Genomic DNA, 20,692 nt, shown 5'->3' with positions numbered 1-20,692 from the left:
GTGGGAACTGTCTCCAGGGTAAGTGAGGTGTTAAAGATGTCTGCCAGCACCTCACAGAGCTGATCAGCACATTCCTTCAACACTTTTCCGGGGATGTTGTCTGGGCCAGTTGCTTTGTGCGGATTAATCCTCCTGAAGGTACTCCTTACTTCTGCTGAGGTCACGCTGAGATGCTCTTCATCCGGTGGCGAGGTGAGTCTGGTGCTGGGTGGTCTGTTCGGGTCTTCAAAGCGTGCATAGAACTTGTTGAGGGCATCAGGCAGAGATGGGTCTTTGGGGCATTGTTCACTCCTTCCTTTATAATCTGTTATGCACTTAATGCCCCTCCACATGCTCCGAGGGTCTTGTGAGATGAATTGACCCTCGATCCTCTTTGCATATGTGGCCTTGGCCCTCTTAATACCAGCAACCAGCTCTTTTCTTGTCCTACTCAGCTCCTCTGAGTTTCCAGACCTGAAGGCAGTGTTCCTGGCTTCCAGCAGGGTACGCACCTCTGCATTCAGCCAAGGTTTTCTGTTTGGGTAGCTTTTAACATTTCTGATAGTGGAGACTGTGTCAGTACATGTACTAATGTAACCCAGAACTGAGGATGTGTATTGGTCAAGATCAAGCGAACCTCCATTTTCAGCAGCTTCTCTGAAAACCTGCCAGTCTGTTCGTTCAAAACAATCTCTCAGTATGGGGCCACTGTCCTGGATCCAACATTTAACTTTCTTTTGAACCGGTCTGGAGCGTCTCAGCGGGGGCATGTAAGCAGGAGCCAGGAAGATTGAGATGTGGTCTGACAGTCCTAGGTGGGGGCGGGGTTCGGCTTTGTATGCATCTTTTACGTTCGTGTAAACACGGTCCAGCGTGCGGTCTCCACGTGTCGGAATCGTCACATGCTGATTAAAGCTTGGGAGAGGACTTCTGGGAGGACTCCAAGGTGTTCCCAGGCCGAATGAGAGACATAGTCCCTCCAGCGTGTCCTGGGTCTTCTCCGGGGTCTCCTCCCAGTCGGACATGCCCGAAGCACGTCCATAGGGAGGCATCCAGGGGGCATCCTTACCAGATGCCCCAAGCACCTCATCTGGCTCCTCTCGATGTGGAGGAGCAGTGGTTCTACTGCGAGTCTCTCCTGATCACTGAACTTCTCACCTTAACTCTAAGGGAGAGTCCAGCTACCCTGCAGAGGAAACTCATTTCAACCTCCTGGATCCATGATCTCATTCTTTCTGTCACTACCCAGAGTTCATGACCAGAGGTGAGGGGAGGAACAAAGACCGACCGATAAACAGAGAGCTTTGTCTTACAGCTCCGCTCTCTCTTCACCACAACGGACCGGTACAGAGTCCACAATACTGCAGATGCTGCACCAATCCGTCTGTCAATCTCACTCGTGAACAAAAGCCCGAGATACTTGAACTCCTCCACTTGAGGCAGAACCTCACCCTCGATCTGGAGAGAGCAATCCACCCTTTTCCAGTTGAGGACCATGACCTCAGATTTGGAGGTGCTGATTCTCATCCCAGCCGAGAAGGTGGGTCATGCAGCAACACAATGACCCTAAACATACAAGTCCTTCTACCAAAGAATTTTCAAGAAGAAGAAAGTTCATGTTCTGGAATGGCCAAGTCAAAGTCCAGACTTTAATCTAATCCAGATGTTGTGGAAGAACCTGAAGCTGCAGTTAATGTGAGGAAACCACCAACATCCTGAGTTGAAGCTGTTCTGTACAGAGGAATGGAGAAAACTCCTCCAAGCTGGTGAGCAGGACTGATCAACAGTTACTGGAAACGTTTGGTTGCAGTTATTGTTGCACGTGGTGGTGGTGGTGGTGGTGGGGGGGGGGGGGGGGGGCACACCAGATACTGAAAGCAAAGGTTCACATACTTTTACCATCGTAAATATGTAACATTGGATCATTTTCCTCAATAAATAAATGCTTAAGTATAATGTTTTTGTCTCATTTATTGAACTTTGTTCTCTTTATCTACTTTTAGGACTTGTATGAGAATCTGATGATGTTTAGGTCCGATTCATGCAGAAATATAGAAAATTATAAAGACTTCACAAACATTCAAGCACCACAAAATTTTGTCTTTCACAACTCAAGTTTTTTATTTTGGGTTTATTTGGAAACAACTTGTATGTTGTGACTGAACATTGTTGGATTTATACCTGGATTAATGAGAATGTACTTTGGTGATACAACTTGTAGTTTTACTCAGTTTGAGGCCATCTGCCTGTCTGAAGAAGAGTGTTTCTGGTGTTGTCCCCTCTCTTTGCTCACCTGATGAGGTTGGAATCACCAACTCAACCACTGGCTCAGCAAAGTTTGGGTCAATGGACGTAATTCGCTTCATCAAGTTCATTGAGTTTAATTTTCTATCATGGCCACCCCCACAGATTCTGTAGAATTTCAGCTGGATTTTTAGGCAAATATGAGAAAGACTTTCTTATTAAAGTCCAGATTTTAGTATTTAAAGTTCAAAAACAAACAAAGGGTAAATGATAAGAGGGATAAACTGAGATTAAACTATCAAATTTGTCAAACCCTAGATTATGACAAAAGCACTGTAAATCCCAGATTAATATTGAAGAAAGCTGATAAATAATAAATGAGACTTTCTGACAGTAGCTGTCTTGCAGCAGTACCTTTCAATTTTACGTCAGACATTTTTAACTTGACTGAATAATTTAGCTAATATCTTCACATGGTCTTGGTCTCTGCAGATCCAGTTGCACCTTTGGGTGGCGGCTGCTAAACCTGATAACCGGCTTTTTCCCCTGCTCTGATATCCTACAAAGTTTTTTCACACAACATCTGCAAAACGTTTCTCAGGATCGCATGCATCCATACCAAGGTAGAGAAGGAAAAGTTAATTATGAAAGCGTCTCTTAAGTGTATTTCTATTCATGTTTCATGGAGACCATTGTTTCTTCTCCAGAGCTGGCTTGTATATGTCAAGATAACCTCCAGCGGTCAGTCATTTTTGGCGGACGTCGCAATATGCCCTCCCATGTTGAGATGGAGGCCATTCTGGTAAGTTGAATTATTTACTCAGACAAGTGAAGGCGTGATTTTCATTTTGCAAGCTACAGTACTCTGTTGTGAGGTGAGTCTGTGCTTGAATACAGTATACTGACACAAGCAGAAGTTTAATACAAATTCAACAAATGCTCTGCATGTGGCTGAGTATTAGGATTGTGTAACTTTGCATGTGTTCTGCTCTGCTGTTGTTACAATGCTACTGATATTACGTTAGCTACTTAGCATGTTAGCTTAGCACACACCCACAGCTGATAATGAAAGTGTGTCTTTGGTTTCTGCAGGCTGGAAAATCTTCTCGGCGTATTCCTGTCCAGCTGCCAGGACGAGTCGATTTTCCTGTCAAGATTCGCAGCTTCAGTGTAAAATTTATTTACGTCTTAAACAGAAAAGTCAGACCCATTTCTTTTCAGTTGATAAATGTTTTTCATGGTTTTACCTTTTTATCTTATTATAGATGGCAGTAGATGTGGTAACAGATGTGTGTAAAGATATGGGAATATTAGAACCCACAGAAATCAATGAGTTTTCTGTTCTTGCCAGAAGACTTCAAGGTAAATCTGTTAACTTCATTAAAGTTTTATGTTGACAATGTGCATTATCATTAAAGCATTTGGCAGTTAGCTGTCTTTAGAGAAATTAGTAGTTTTCACATGTCACAAATGACAACTTTTAATAGAACAGAGAAATAACAAGAATAAAGTTAATATTTGCATGTACAGTAGTTGTTGATTACTTTAAACATTTTTATTTACAGTAGTCCCTCATTTATCGCGGGGGATCTGTACCCTGAAGACCCGCAATAATTGAAAATCCGCCAAGTAGGAGTACAAGTAGTAGTTAGTATTTATATATATGTATATATATATATTTTTTCTTCTTCTTCTTCTTTCGGCTGCTCCCTGTGTTAGGGGTCGCCACAGTGAACTAAGTCGCACGAACACTTGGCAGTTATTTTTACACCAGATGTTCTTCCTGATGCAACCACAGACACCGAGCTACCACAGCCAGCTGAGTGAAGCTGACACCCCACCCACTTCCAAAATTAAAGCAAATAGTCTGAATGGTTAGTGCTCCGTTAGTGCTGGTTTGTGCCGTTAAAATTGTCGTTTGTGCTGCTTTGGTTTAAGAGATATTAAAAGTTATAATTTTGACCTGTAATAGACGCTCAGGCGCGTTCACGCGTCCTCAGGCGCGTTCACGCACACGTCAGGGCAGAGCGTTTACTTAAGGCGGGCGCGCGCTCCAGCTGTAATTGTGTGGATCAGATTTGACAACAAAAACACAACTGTCGTAAATGTTTCCTTTTAGTACCTGATTGCGGTTATAAAGGACGCGTGAACGCGCCTGAGCGTCTATCACAGGTCAAAATTATAACTTTTAATATCTCATAAACCAAAGCAGCACAAACGAAAATTTTAACGGCACAAACCAGCACTAACGGAGCACTAACCATTCAGACTATTTGCTTTAATTTTGGAAGTGGGTGGGGTGTCAGCTTCACTCAGCTACCACAGCCTCTGTGGAGCAGAGAGCTGCATCTAGGACACCCCGAGGAGCAGATGGTGGGGGATAAGGGCCTTGCTCATGGGCCCAGAGTGGGGCGAATGAGGGTGGGGGCAGGTGTGGGTGCTTCACCTACCCCACCCACATTTTAGATGTTGTTGGTACCGGGCTTGAACTGGCAATCTTTCGATCGCAGGCCCACCTTCTCTAACCTCTGCACCACCACTCCCATATATGCATTTTAAACCCTTCCCACATCTTGCAATATTCTAAACAATGTTTCTAAACTGTAAAGCACTAAAAGTGCATAGCATGTCATGATTTCATCTCCCTGCCTCCTCTGCTTTTTGCCATCTGCAAGCGTTCTTGGCCACGCCCACTTCTCCGATCTGCATGGAGAACAGCTGATCAGCTGCAGCAGGAAGTTTATCCTGCAGTGTGGGCTGCACAGAGGTGCAGCACGTGCTAAATAATTTAAAATAATTTATTTCAAATAAAGAATCCATGCTGATCGTGCAGCTCGTCCATCAATCAGTCAGTTGTGTGTCATGTCCAATTTTATTTTGAAAAACCGCGATAGAGCGAGTCCGCGATAAATGAACTGTGAAGTAGCGAGGGACTACTGTGTCACTAAACTGTCATCTCCTCCCAGTGGTGTGTTTAAGTAGAGCAGTGTAGTTTTCTCTGCAGATGTTGAACACATTTTTACAGATGTTTCAGGTCCCCTCAGCTCTCAGAGGGGACCTGAGGCAGCAGCAGCTGAGAGCACTTGGATCTTTGTAGTCAAATGGACATTTCAGAAGATATTTGTGGAGTTTAACACGTCAGCTAATGGGGCATGTTTCACATTAAAGCTGCTGCAGGATGGTAACATCTCACTGGTTTGGCCTCACTCTGACCATTCAGTAACACATTTAGTCAACCAGAACTAACCAATATGTCTCCAAACAGACCATCTACAGCTGAGGACTTGACATTTCCACCTTTTTCAAATGATCTAAATATTTCCTTTAAACTGAAATGCACCACCTTGATGGAAAGTTGTCGTAAAGAAGTTTGAGCTTTATTAATTTTTTCCCCACAGAGCATGTGATTGGCAGCCTTACTAAAAAAGTCAGATTTTTTTTAAACAAGACATGTTTGTTGTTTTGAGATCACGTAATAAGTAATTGTAGAAACTAGAGCTTAAATGTGATGAAGCTCCATACTTTAAGTACTTTTATGCCACTTGTGAACAAACAAGCATATTTTCTGAGCCTGAACACACGAACAGATGATAAATGATGTAAATAGATCAGCGTCTGCACGTTTCAAATGTTTGCTTTGTGTTTGTCAGATGGGATGGTGCGCCCCCTTCATGCTAAAGAGTATGTGTTTGACTTCCTGCTGGATGATGAATCTATCTCCTTGTCTGTGAGGAGAATCAGCTGGGGAAACCCCCTGTCCTTTAGAAACGACCTCTACGTGGACTTTCATTATCAGCAGGTGACAGAAGACTTCAGCAGGCTTCTTTGCGTACGTTTCATTTTCACTTCTACAACATCTCTGTGTTGCTGTAGCTCCAGGAGGACTACCTGAGTGGAAAGTTGACGCCTGGAGGATCCTCACCAGCTCAGCAGCTTGCAGAACTGGCCGTCCTGCAACTTGTAGCTCAGGGTCTGACGAACCAGCCCTCACTGTGAGTACCACAACCCTAGAGTCACTATTCGAACTCCTGAGCGTTTTAAGAGTAACATGGTGACTAATTGGACCACCCTGAATGAAATGACTGTATTTTGTCACCTCGGAACAATTCCAGCTCTTCTTAGACCAGTGGTCTTCAAATCGTGGGTTGTGTCCTGGTTGAGACATGACCACTCCTGGTTTTACTTTGTTTTCAATTTTGTTCCTAACAATATATGCAAGTGGAAATTAATATTTACAGCTTTTTGCCACTATTGATGCAAAATTATATCACGTTAATTTTCACATTATGACTGATTGAAAAAAAAATATTTTATATTGTAGATAAAATGACATACAGTAATTACCTGCAAACATGGATGACTCATTTTGATTGCGGCACCATAAGTTCTTTAAATTTTGACTTCTGAAATTGGTAATAAAGAAAGCATGTCATGAAACGTCCTGGTGCATGCTCAGGGATCCAGGTAAATCTAACAGGTTGAGTCTTCTCCTCTGGACGGGTTCTTCTTTTTTTGAAACATTTTGTCTTTTATCCAAAAGACTTTGTCAGTCTGAGGAGCTGCAACAAACAGTCTTATAAATAGCACCTTCTCATAGTGGATCAAAATCAATAATATATCAATATCAATAATATTGGATCATTTTCCTCAATAAACATGTCACAACGGGCTGGTGCTGGTGAACCTAGTGGTGCAGGCAAGCAGGCGAAGACTCATGGTAAATATAAAATAAAGAATTTATTAAGAAAAGAGCTGACAGGGCAACAAAACAAACATGGACGAACAGGCAGGACTCACGGTCATCACCAGCAGACAGAAGACAATGTCAGGACGAGGGGTAATACAAACACACAGGCTTAAATACAAATATTGACGAGGACTAACACACAACACCTGTCAGGTTCACAGGTGTAGGGAATAGGGTAATCAGACAGAAGGGACGGGACTGAGACTGGGGAGTAGGCAGACAAAAGACATGAACTCGACACAAGATGGAGCCAGAGACCAAGGAAAACACAAACCCTATGAAGACAGAAACAGAGGATGGGGAGAAAGCAAGACATACACAACATCAGATGGGGCTAGACACCTGGGGACAAAAAAACAACTACAAAGTAAATGACCCATTATAATAGTTTTGTCTCATTTATTTACCTGGGTTCTCTTTATCTACTTTTAGGACTTGTGTGAAAATCTGATGATGTTTTAGGTCATATTTATGCAGAAATATAGAAAATTATAAAGATCTCACAAACTTTTAAGCACCACTGCACATAATTTAGCTCTGGTGATAATTTTATTAGCTCTGACTCTAACATTATTAGCGCTGGAGCTACTAATAAACATGTATTTATTTTAAGTAATTAGTAGTTTTCAAGTGTTACAAACAACCACCTTTGGTAGGATAGAGAAAGAACATAATAAGGTTAATAAGTGTTAGTAGTCGGAGTAATGCATGTCAAAACATGACGAACCATCAACCACTTAGTAGACACTGTTCCTGTTTTCGTTGCTTGTCGTCAGATCTTCATCCTTGTCTTGCTCAGTTTTTTTATTTTGGCTTCACTCTTCATGCAGAATACTATCTGAAATCTGTTGGTCTCCTTTTTTTGTTATTCTATACTTGTGAGATGTATGTACATTAATGTGACTCTGTTTATTTCTTTTCTTTAAAGGTCAGAGCTCAAAGCGTACCTGCCCCCCCAGGACCGACTCAGCAGTAAAGCTGAGGAGCTCCAACCTTTCTGCCAGAGTCAGATATCTGCCCTGCAGGCTCTCAGTCCTGCAGATGTCAAAATACGCTTCATCGGTGTGTACACACTCTGTTCTACATCCTCCTATCTATTCCTCTGGTAATAATGACATTTATTTGAATTTTGATCTCGCAGACTTCATGAGCAGCCTGCCTCTGTTTGGCTCCAACACGTTCACAGCCCAGAAGGTGAGCCAACGTGGTTGTCCCTCCCCCTGCATGGTCAGCATCAACAAGGAGGAGATACTTTTCCTTCATCCAAAAACACAGGTAATCATTTTAAAAATCTTGGTAATGGATGAAATATTCCCCTCAGCACCACATGTATGAGTGAAAACAATCACCGTGCCATGAAAGGTTTTATTAATAATAGTTCATTGTGTTTTTATTATTTTGTCATTTTATATATTAAGTGTGTAATAAGTGCTTTTGTTACTTCTTTTCACTTGAAACTCTCTTTCACCTTTTTGGTAAGACCTAGATTATTTTTTGTGTTAATTTTTCTTTGGAAAGCACGTGTTAGTTTGTGCTCACACATCAGGTAAAAGCACAGGGGGTAAATGGTGAATGGACTGTACTTATACAGCTCCTTTCTATGTGATCAAGATACTCAAAGCTCTTTACAACAATCTGTGCCTCATGTACCCGTTCATACAGCTCTATACTAGATCTCTACAAAGATAATTGAACAAATCATTCTAAAGAGACTAATCAGAGCTTCATCACATTCATTCACCGATGGGACACACATCAGAGGCTATGAGGGGTTCAGTGTCTTGCCCAGGGACACTTCAACATGTGACTGCTGGTGGATTCCAACCCCCAACTCTTGTATTGGAGGACGACTGCTCTAACCACTGAGCCACAGCTGCCCAGTGCTGGGGTGTGGTCCTACTTTACTTATCTGGCCACTGACTTCTTCTTCTTTCGGCTTTTCCCTCTTCAAGAGTCGTCTTCCATCTCACTCTGTCCTCACCCCAACTACCCTCATGTCCTCTCTAACTGCATCAATATCTGTCCTCGTTGTCTTTTTCATGGCAGCTACATTTCTAACATCCTTCTACCAATATACCCACTGTCCCTCCTCTGGACATGTCCAAACCACTGTCCCTCCTCTGGACATGTCCAAACCACTGTCCCTCCTCTGGACATGTCCAAACCATCTCAGTGTGTCCTCTCTAACTTTATCTCCCAGTTGTTCAACCTGTGCTGTACCTCTGATGATCTCATTCCTGATCGTCTCCATCCTTGTCACTCCTAAGGAGAACCTCAACATCTTCATTTCTGCCACTTCCAGTTCTGTCTCCTGTCTTTTTGTCCATGTCTCTGTCAGTAAACACTACAGGTCTCACCACTGTCTTGTAAACCTTACCTTTGACCTTTGCTGACACCCTTTTGTCACAAATCCCTCCTGAAACCAAACTGCTGCTCACAAATATTCACCTCTTCCACAACTCTCTCCCAGATCTTCATCATGTGACTCATCAACTTAATTCCCCTGTAGTTGCTACAACTCTGTACATCACCCTTGTTCCTAAAAATGGACACAAGCACATTCTTCATTCCTCATGGATTTTCTCACATTCACAAATGCCTGGTTCACAGTGTCTAAGACCTACTCTTAATTCTCGTCATTCATTGGCCCCTCAAAGTTCTCCTTCCATCTTTACACCACACTCCCCTCCCTTGTTAGAGCATCATCTCCATCTTTAACAAGCCTAACCTGTTACAAATCCTTTCCAGCCTGATCTCTTTGTGCATGGCAGACATATTAAGGATTTGGGAGTTTGATTTTTTCACTTGTCATCAACCTTGTTACATCATGCTGTCACATCATATCTCTATTACTGGCATCAGCTGAACTACAGAGCCACATGCGTAATCTGCCATGAAAACATAACAGAAGTTTAGTGTGTTTAGTGTGATGCAGTGTCCAGAGACATACTTGTGGTATGATGTGATTTGTGACGTTACATGTGTGTAGTCATCATTGTGTGTCATATAATGACAAAATGTGTGCTCTGCATATAACCCATTCCACATGAGATACACCCAAGTGGAACTGTGTAATGCCCATTTTGCACGGCTCCTTCTCAGCTCTGCTCACCTCAGCCTGATTTGCACTGCGCTTCAGGACCGGTTCTGGAGGCGTGTCCAGAACCCAAAATCCTGCTAATGAATGGACTTTAGTTCATGGAGGGAGAGTTCTGTGATGAGATGAACTCAAATCAGTCTGCTCCTCAGATAAATCATGTGAAATTATTATTTTTATATTTGAATGTTTCTGTTCAGTGCCTGAGGCGATTCTGTTGTGACTTGGTGCTTTATAAATAAACTGAATTCAATCTGATGAACCAGATCCTACAAAAACATTTATATTTAAAATGATATTTAAAATTCCATATTTTTCTTCATCACTTGATGTTTTTGTACATGTGGTTTAGTTTCTTGTGTACAGATTTTATTTGAGTGATTTCAGTGATGATCAGTGTTGTTTCTCACCTTACTGACTCTGTGAAATAAGAAAGAAAAGTTGTCACTCCTCATTAGAAGCAACAGGAACGATCAAACAGTGATTTAAAGTGTAATTCTTGTTTTGTGATTTGTTCATCTGTGGGTTAGAATAAAGTTGAACCAAAGTCTCTTCTTTAAACATGTTGGAGGGAAATGTTCCTGAGAGCCAATAATTTAGTCTTTTTATGATTTTTCAGCTGAGTTAACTTTAATTAACAGATTAGTTAATAAAGTCAAAGTGAAAACAGGATTTCATGATAAAGCCGGCACCGTTTATTTTTAATCTTCACTGTTTAAAAAAACATTATTTTTTTATACATAAATTGTATAAAAACAACAAAACAAAAGTTTCCACCCTTCGTTCCGGTCCTCCCGCCTGCCAGGGCTCTGAATCCGGCCTTTGTGAGCAGGCGAGACCGGGACTCGGGGTCCGGCCTTGCCTGCTTCAACGGCTCGGCAGCTCGTATGATCCTCCGTGGTGACTCCGCTCGCTACAATTATGTCGTCGATCATCAAACACAAAAAAACGCCTGGACTTCAGAATTAAACACGATGTCATTATTGTTTTTAAAATCTTAAAAATAGATCCAGCCGCTGCTCCTCTTTCCGAGAAATTACAAATGGAGGATCTGTGAAAAGTTTCTGAGATCCAGTGACTCCGCCCCCTGACCAATCAGTGTCCTGCGTTTCGGTCACGACCGCTCGCACGGTCCCACCAGAGAAGCAGGGACCAAACAAGGTCCAGAATCAGCTAAAACCTGCTGTGGAATATCGTGTTTTCCATGGAGGGCTGAGTAGGAGCAGTGCAAATGGGGCATTTATTCCAGAGAAGCAGTTAGGCCCTAACTGACCAAGTCACCTACTCCCTAACAGTTGGGGAGTAGGTGACTTGCTCAAAGACACCACAATATTTGGGCATGGCTGGGAATTAAAACCTGTGATTTTCTAGTCCCAAGTAAACTACCTTCCCACTGCAACACAGCCACCACAGATGGATGATGAGTTATCAGGTTTGAAACAGCACAAGTGATCATTGTGCTGAGTGTATTCTAGACATGCTGATAGAGAGAATACTGAGGGGAGACTGATGTTCGCTGTAAGGCATATTGTGTTCTAGGTAGATTGATGTAGATTACCAAAAAAGTCCATGTGCCATGTTGGATTGCTCTAGATTCTGTTGGCGTTCATAAAGATTTACAAACTAGTGCACAAGCACTGTTTATACAGTTGTATTGTTTTGTGTTTTAGACATCTTTTGCATTTCAACATTTTTTGGTTTTATTCAGGAGCAGAACAAGAACCAGGTGTTGGTTTATTACTGTAGCCAATGAAAAGTCCTCTGTTGAGCCATGTATCCTTATAACTCTAAGTAGTGATGATTTCATGAGATAAAATTTAAAGATGTGTTTCTCCTAATTAATATCCTCATTTTGGACCTGCCTAATTTGTCTTTAATGAATGATTATGTACCACAGAGCTTTAAGGTTGTTGTAATTAAACTTTTACTTAACAAGTCTGATCTTTTTTTTTTTCCTTGTCCTGTCCATCATTGTGACATTTAGAATTAGTGTCTGAGTGTCAAAGTGATGCCCAACAGATTTACTTTCACAAGCAGAGCATTGTGGCTGGCCTTAGTGCTCTGCTTGATATATAAATTAAATTTTATTAGAATTTGCTTTGGGCTTGTTTCAGATGTAATGGACACGGGGATGAAAAACAAAGAAGATAAAGCAGAAAAGTGAGAGAAGAGTTCAAATGTAAAGAAGGAGATAGGAATAGAGGAGAGAGAGAGAGAAGGATAAAGAGAACACAAATCAACATCATTGAAGTCTGACTCTAGACCTGCGGAAAAAAAAGACGAGACAAAACCGAGAAACCACAACAACAAACAACATATATAATGATACTTATAACATCATTAGAAAGTACTTTATAGAGTACATGGTAATACAATATATATTTGATGGCCACCAAAACCCAACTGAGTGTGTATCTGTTAAACACCTGAATCTAAACACCTGTGTGAGCATGATGTCACTATAAGGTTTCTCCATAAAAATGTTCAATAGTGGATGTGGGGACCCATAAACCCGTCCCCACAGGACACAAAGGTAACACAGGAAAGACCAGAACCACAGACACACAGGGGCCCCCAAGCCCGAAACTCCGGGAGTCCCCCAACAGGGATGCCTGCACCCCCCAGAGAAAGAAGCAAAGGGAAGCCCCGGGCGACCCCCAACAACCACAATGCAGAAACCCCCAGGAGGCTGCAGCGACGAGTCAACAGGCCCCGCCGGCAACCCGCCCCTCCAGAGTGGATCCGGCCATGGACACCAAGCCCTGTGTCCAGAGGTCATACCACCCCCCAACAGAGGCCCGACAGAGCCAGGGTACCCAGGCCCCGCAGGCAGCCACCAGGGCGGGCCTGTACACCCCACTACCCAGCCCCAGCTGCTGAGAGCTGCCAATGCACCGGCAGCAGGGGGCTCACCACCGGAGGGGAGTACAACACACCAAATGGGGGGCCAAAACTGATCCAAGAGAGGGGACTACCTAAAACCCAACCCGCGACATAAACAGGCACACAGAGACAGCCCAACAGAGCCTCTGTCGGGCCGTCCATGCGCCCCACCAGCCCGACAGCGACCGCAAGCCGGCCCCAGGCCGGGGGCCAGAGCAGCAGGGAGCAGCAGCTGAGGAAGGCTGGCCCAGAGCACCAATGATCAGGCATCCCTACAGCCCCACACCACAGGCCCGGAGAGGCCCCAGAACGCCACCCATGCACCCCCCCACACACAACATACCACCCCCCCCCCCCCACCTTGAATGTCACATCAAGCCGACCAGCCAGCACCCCGTCAAAGCAAAGCCACGCCCCCGACCACCACCATGCATCTAATCTAACATTCATTTCAAAAATATGTGAGAAAATATTTCAAATTTGGGTGAACATCTAGACAGATGTTCACTCTTTTTTGTTTGTGTTCAGAAGTCGAGCTGCAGAGCTCAGAGCTCCTTTTCCTCCGTTCCCTCCTGAGAGTTGTTTGTGTCTTTGACGTTTGGTTACAGGACTAGTGTTAGGTCGCATGCACATGCACAATTACTGGGAATCAAAGCAGGGCCTCATTTTTTAAATTTTTTGGTCATTTTTTTTGTCTCTTTGTGCTGACAGGAGCGAGTGTTTCGCATTCTTCTGGCAGAAGTTCAGTCTATGTGCACCGTCCATCCAAAGAAACAAGGAAAACTTCCAGCAGTTGACATCAACTATGGCAATCCTATTAAACCCCAAAAAGTCACACTTCATCTCCAACAGGTACAAACAAGTGTGGACATTGTTTTTATTGTTGGTTGAATGTTTCTCAATAGTTTTTTTTTTTTTTGTAGTTTGACACATTCATGTCTCTCTAATTATCAGTGAAATAATCTATAGTTCTTCCGTTTTGTGTTCTTTAATGTTGTAATTCTTTTATTTAACATTTACACTTTGTGTTGCTGACTATTTTATTTTGGGATTTTACACCAATATGTTGGAGCGAAGGTTTAATATGCACATGTAGAGTAACAGCTCCTCACACATTTATGAACTGACTGTTAAGTGAAATGTGCATTAGATAATATGTCCATTCGTGCCTAATTCATTGTGTTAATTTCTATTTCAGGCTAAAGAGTTGTGCCATGTTCTTGCTCTAATAATGGAGGAGCTGATTTGACCTTCAGTCACCAGTTTAATGTCAGATCACCTGTAAGAGTAAAAAAGAGACTCCAGCTAACAGGCTATTGGTGTCATCTTTGCTGGCTGTTTATTTTCTGTATAACTCCTTGATGAGGATTTTATTTATGAAACTGACTGGTTGAAAACTGCTAAATTTATGTTAATAAAGGTTGTCATTATACACAATGCACTGATGATCTAACAAATGAGACATGCTGATCATGGGTTATAATTAGGTCTGGAGTACCCGTTGGAGAGCAACACAACCTTCAAACTTTTGTGTGAAATTAAGTTTAATGAGCCAATGTTCAAAAGTTAAAAATATTATAGTCTACTAATGGCATTTATTGTAAGTGAATCATTTACAAACAATAAAGATGTTGATTTATTAATTTCTTGTCTAGTTCTTCTGTTACATGTTGTGTTCCAGTAGTAAGGGATTAACTTGCAGTGCCTCTTGGTCATAATTTCACCCTGTACAACAGCTTAAACAATGTGCTTAACAGAACTGAATTGTAGCTTCCTGTAATATTATAAACTTGTCTTTTCCATCTAAAAGGTTAAGTCAGGTCCTCTGGATGGATTATTTTTGTTGAAACATTTTGTCTTTTATCTAATATACTTCTTCAGTCAGAGGCGCTGCACCAAACTCAGTCTCAGAGTGGATCAACCAGTTTGCTGATGACAGTCAAAACCAGCTGCTCACATAATCAAGGAGGACCATCAACCTAACAAATGATCATTAGCACACTGATGGCTGTTTACTATTCACAGGGGGCTGAGTGATACTAGCAATCACAGCATTGTAAGAGGGGGACAGTTGAACCCAGAGGCTCCGCCCCGTTTAATGATGGACGATTTCTTTTCACAAAGATGGCCTCCTTTACTCCTCTCTCAAACCATCGTTCCTCTCTGTCCAGGATGTGAACATCTTCATCCCTGAAAGAGTGACCGCTGGCCTGGAGACAGGCCCGAAGTGGCCAATCGGGATGGCCTGGAGATTTCCCAGTGGGCCGGTCTGATTTGTGGGCTGCAGGGCCAGCGCTCCCTATTTATTGATTTTTTTTTCTTAGAACTTTTTATTAGCAACATATAAACACAGAACACGTTACCGCTGCTGGGCTGCCCCGTCTCCACCGCAGGGCTGCAGCTCTTGTATTTTTTTTTTTTTCCCCACAAGTTGGATCTGTAAAGCAACCTGTCAATCAATCCAGTAGGTGTGTCAGCAAATGACCAATCGATAATCTCAATATGTCCCGAAGGTAAATGTCCCTTACCTGCAGAGCTGGGGCTGCAGCCTGGACGCTTTACAGTCAGAGTTTTGTGAAAAATCACCAGAAAAAAATGGTTAAACGGTGTCACTGGTAATCCAGACACGTGTTACCTTGAGCGTTTAGAGGCTGGGATACAGTTTATTCATTTTCAAAAATTAAACGGAGTTTGTAAAACATGTAAAAAGCCGGGGACCGACCCCATCAGCTGATCACAAGTTATAAACAGGAAGTAGCTATCACATGTTCATGTCTACGAAAATAACTGCAGGTAAATCCTCAATTTTCTGTAATTACATCGTATGCTTAATGGTTAAATTAAAGGTTAATGCTTAACTAAGGTTATGCTTATTTGTCATATGCAGGTTAACACAAGGTTGTAGTGAAGATGGGGACAGATTAACTGTCTCTTCACTCCTAATTAATTATTCTTAAAGCTAGTTCAAGCACAAAGAATATTAATTGATAATTACAACGGATTCTTTCTTTTTCAAGTTAAATTAATGCCATGTGACCGAGATAACTGTGAGGATTGTTTAATCAGTGACATGAGACTGATTAAACAATCCTCACAGTTTATTTTATCTTTGACCCATCAGAATAAATGCGGTCATTTATTTAACAGAATCAAAATTTAACATCAAAACATGTACACATTGATTTGCTGATCTGGTTCTGATTAATAAAAACTTGGCACGCTTTACTAACAAGACAACAGAACATTTCTGAAGGCATCTAGATTGATTTACTGGTGAAATAGAAAGGTTTAAAGGAAGGAATGGAGAAGTTTAAAGTAGATGGATGGAGGAAGATGTATGTTTGTTGACCAGAATTAGCACACTTCGTCCAACACGAGCTCAACCCTCCGGTACACTTAGTGCGCGACACTCGTGACGTCTTTTTACCTTTGCAGATGAGGATCAGCTCTGGTATAGATGTCCCTATGCACACTTCCTTTCCAGCGTCTCCAGTTAAAGCAGCTGGTCATTGTCAGAAGTTGTGTGGTTTACTCCGGTAAACAGAACAAGCTCCCTTCGAAGTTGTAGGCGTTACGCCCGGGTGAGTTCACAGTCAGAGATTCCACTCAAAAGTGGAAGACTCCAAGAAGACCCCATGAAAGACTCCAGGAAGACTCCGGTAAAAGACTGACTAGTTCCAGGAAGTGTTGACTTTTAAAGAGTCCTCACTTCCGGTCACTTGGTACTTCCTGATTGGTTGAAACAACCAACAGGGGGGTGTTTCAGTGATGTCAGAGGGTTATTAAAAGTCAAGAGAGGCTGCAGGAATGTTTAGGAACGATTAGTACAGAGAGAGGAATGTTATGGCGAAGTGAGACAAACGCAGATGCCGTTGAAGTTATTTACCGTCTGCTAGGTTTAAAAACAAGACACTTCGTTCCAATAACTTGTTTTCTGACTGTCTCTGACTTTCGACCGACATCACTGACTTCTCATTCAGACAGAAGATCAAAATGCATAATTACTTTGTAAATAGACATTTAACTTGATTTCTAATTTAAATGAGGTTTAAAAATCATTAATACTGTTTCACAGTTGATTTAAAATGAGTGGTTCACTTCAGCATTTAGAAATGGTATGAACTAAACACACTTTGATTATCAAGATATTCTAAAATAGTAATGATAATAAAAAAAGAAGAGTGTTCTTTCAATTGATTAATTCAGGATACAATTAGACAGTCGCTGGATGAGCTAATTTGTATTTCTGGATTCAAATCAATGAAATAACAGTTCCTGTCCCATGGAAAAGGGGCAAAGGGGTAGATGGCCGCTTGTCCTGAACCTGGTTCTGCTGGAGGTTTCTTCCATTTAAAAGGGAGTTTTTCCTTTCCACTGTTGCCACTGTGCTTGCTCAGGATGGGAGACTGCAACACAGCCAAGATTCAACTTGTCTCCTTAAGGTGCATTCACACCAGCACTGTTTAGTCCGCTTTAATCATACTCTAGCTCGTTTTCTTAGGAAGTCCGGTTCGTTTGGGGAGGTGTGAACGTGCCATCGAACTCTGTCACAGAACAAAAAGGTGAACTCGGGCTAAAACCTAGGTCTCGGTCCGGTAGAAAAAAACTCCAGCACGGTTCGAGTACAGTGTGAATGTAATCAGACCAGGCCCGCTCCACAAGCAAGAAGTGGAGTACATTGCAGGACAAACAAGCACGCATTTCTCTTACCTCATATGGAGCCGTCAGCTGCCTTGTGTGAAAAACAACATTCTTCATAGTCTCCTGCCTCATTTTCTATTCATGCTGAGTCCATTTAAAAAAAAAAAGACAAAATATAACTGCTAAAACTTGATGCCACTCCCGTTTTTGTTTGTATTTCCAGAAGAAGAAGAAGAAGAAGAAGAAGTATTGTCAGAGGTTTTTGTGTCGTTTCTTTCGGTAGTACTTGGTGCAGCGCCCCCACAGGCGAGTGGGGGAACAGGTTGGTTCAACAGGTTGACTCGACTGCACAGTGCAGTGTGAATGCAAACTCACCAGCTCAAATGTAACAAAAGGTCATGAATATTGGTCCCGAACTGAACCGAGTCTACCGGACTATCTGGTGTGAAAACAACCTTAGATAGAGAACTTTACTAATTGGCTTTTATGTATGTGAATGTTCCTGTAAAGTGCCCTGAGACAACTTTGTTGTGATTTGGCACTATATAAATAAACTGAATTGAATTGAATTAGGATACACTACGGTTTGTCTATTAGACTGTGGCAAGGATGCGTGAGACATCCTTTTCAGGGACACCACCAAGTCATTGGTTCAGGTATGTTGATGACACCTGGGTTAAAATTAAATCTCAGGAAGTCCAACATTTTACTGACCACGTCAACTCTGTGGATAAATATATACAGTTCACACAAGAAGATGTAAAAAATGGCAGGTTAGTTTTCTTGGACTGTGAGGTCTCAGTTTCTGATAGAGAACATTTGCAAACTGAGGTGTACCGCAAACCCACCTACACAGAGCAGTATTTGCAGTTTGACTCCCATCACCCTCAAGGGCAGCTGTGACTGAGTGGTTAGAGCAGCCGTCCTCCAGTGCGAGAGTTGGGGGTTCGAACCCACCAGCAGTCACATGCTGAAGTGTCCCTGGGCAAGACACTGAACCCCTCATAGCCTCTGATGTGTGGCCCATCAGTGTATGAATGTGCTGCTCTAAAGCACTGATTAGTCTCTTTAGAATGATTTGTTCAATTAGCTTTGTAGAGATCTAGTAGCGTGCTGTATGAATGGATAAATGAGGACACAGATTGTAGTGTAAAGTGCTTTGAGTATTTTGAAATAAGATAGAAAGGCACTATACAAGTACAGTCCATTTACCATTTACCCTTTGGAGCACAAGTTAGGAGTCATCAGAACTCTGTACCAGAGAGCAGACAGTGTCCCCACTAACAAAGGAGCAAGGTGTAAGGATGGTACCATTTGCTGTTTCTGTTTGTGTCTGTTTCCCTAGTGTTTCCTCGTCAGTTTAATTGGTGCCACCTTTGTCTCGTCACAGCTGTTGTAATCACGTCTTGTCTTGTCCTTGTATATAAACCTCCTGTTCTGTGTTGTTCCTCGTCGGGTCGTATTCGTTGGGTCTTCATGTTTCCTGCATCTCCTGAGTCTTCCCTGAGCTTCCTGAGTCCTTTTGAGTTTCCCCCCTGAGTCTTCTAGTTCATGTAAGTTTTGCTGCCACGTCAGCTTATTGTTTTGTTACCTTTTATTTCGTCATTAAAGTATTTAGTTTTTTTAATCTGCCGAGTTGAGTCCTGTCTGCCCAACTGGGTTCGTTCCTGTCCACCTGATCCTGACATTACGACCCGACCACTTATCAGAACCCAGCGGGCAGGATTCTCTCCGCAACTTACCTTTTTTCTTTTTTCCCTCCGAGCTTCTTGAGATGAGCAGGTCCACAATCCGGTGCGGCGGGTTCTGCACCAGACCCGTCCGCTCACAAGGACATTATGACCAGGAGGTGGAAATCCTGTCCTCACCACTCCTGGTCCTCGAGAACAGAGCTCGGCACCGGGGAACCCACCAGGTCCCTGTTTCTGGGTCCGCCTCGCCCGGCTATTCGGGGTGGACGTCGGGGGAGGACGAAGAGATTGAGGACGAATTCTGTGTTGTTCCTGTCCCCCGACTCTCCCGCCGTCGCCGGGGAGGAAGAAAGCGGTCCCGGGGGCAGTCCGCGGCGGCCGGCCCGGTTTCGTCGGCTGAACAGAATCAGAGTTGGTTCTGGTGTTTCTGTGGGACCCGGATCCGCCGCCTCACCTCTCAGGTTTCCGGTGGGGGCGAGGTCCGACGTCCCGCGGGAGCTCCGGTCCACTCCTGTTCGGTTCGGCGAGTCCGGTCCACTTGACGTCACAGGGGCGGATTCCGTGGCCTCACCTTCTAGGTTTCTGGTGGGGGCGGAGTCCGGCCTCTCACCGTCACACCGTGCCACGGCTGCCCAACCCAGTCTGACCGAACCTTCTAAGCAAACTCCCAGTGACTCTGTGGGGGCGTGTTCTGCCACCCCACCTCCCAGGTTTCCGGTGAGGGCGACACCTGACACCACACACACTCATAGAGACATTTGTCCATCAGTCACATATTCACCCCATGAACTATCCCAAATAAACCACACTCTGCAAAGCCTCATTTGTTCTGCAAAAAATAACCCGGATTGTCTAGATACTGTGCTCACCCTTGCCGAAAAGTTTCTTTTATCCCAACCCGGTTTAATCCAGCGTCCGGAATATCAGCAGCTTCTTGCTGGACTCAGAACTTTAAAAATAGACCATGATCCTGACTCAGCACCAGCATCAGAAGACCCTGCCTCTGTAGACCCACCGTCCACACTGCACGCCGCTCCCGAGGTGGGTCCCACGCTGCACGCAGCCCCTGAGGTTGACCCATCTGCTGAGTGTCTCGCCCCTGCTCCGTTCGCTGAGGTCATCGCTCCGTCCGGTGAGGTCTTCACTCCTTCCGAAGACTCAGCTGCCATTTCGGACGTCGCTACGTCCACCGAGGGTCCCACGTCCACAGACATCGCTACGTCCACCGAGGGTCCCACGTCCGCTGACATCGCTACGTCCACCGAGGTTCCTGCCACCGCAGAGGAGTCAGTTCCTGCCGCCGCCGCAGAGGAGTCAGTTCCTGCCGCCGCCGCAGCAGAAGAGCCAGTTCCTGCCGCCGCCGCAGCAGAAGAGTCAGTTCCTGCCGCTGTCGCAGCAGAAGAGTCAGTT

At 43.5% G+C, this 20,692-nt stretch overlaps 1 protein-coding gene across 1 annotated transcript in view; it reads left to right on the top strand.

The window, feature by feature from the left end:
• myo15b (myosin XVB) overlaps positions 1-14,540 on the top strand; it is a gene marked incomplete at its 5' end in the record, with an annotated part of 84,673 nt that extends 70,133 nt beyond the window's left edge. The window contains 10 exon segments of the mRNA XM_037691564.1: positions 2,716-2,846; positions 2,931-3,025; positions 3,316-3,393; positions 3,489-3,585; positions 5,874-6,022; positions 6,097-6,215; positions 7,899-8,032; positions 8,112-8,245; positions 13,662-13,802; positions 14,149-14,540. Of these exon segments, the coding sequence (XP_037547492.1) occupies positions 2,716-2,846; positions 2,931-3,025; positions 3,316-3,393; positions 3,489-3,585; positions 5,874-6,022; positions 6,097-6,215; positions 7,899-8,032; positions 8,112-8,245; positions 13,662-13,802; positions 14,149-14,199 (1,129 nt within the window).
• Between the last annotated feature and the right edge of the window lie 6,152 nt (positions 14,541-20,692).

Source organism: Nematolebias whitei, chromosome 17 (assembly GCF_014905685.2).
Source record: "Nematolebias whitei isolate Nwh7 chromosome 17, NemWhi1, whole genome shotgun sequence".
NCBI lineage: Eukaryota > Metazoa > Chordata > Actinopteri > Cyprinodontiformes > Rivulidae > Nematolebias > Nematolebias whitei.
Note: the sequence above shows the minus strand (reverse complement) of the source record. Positions and strands in the feature narration are given on the sequence as shown.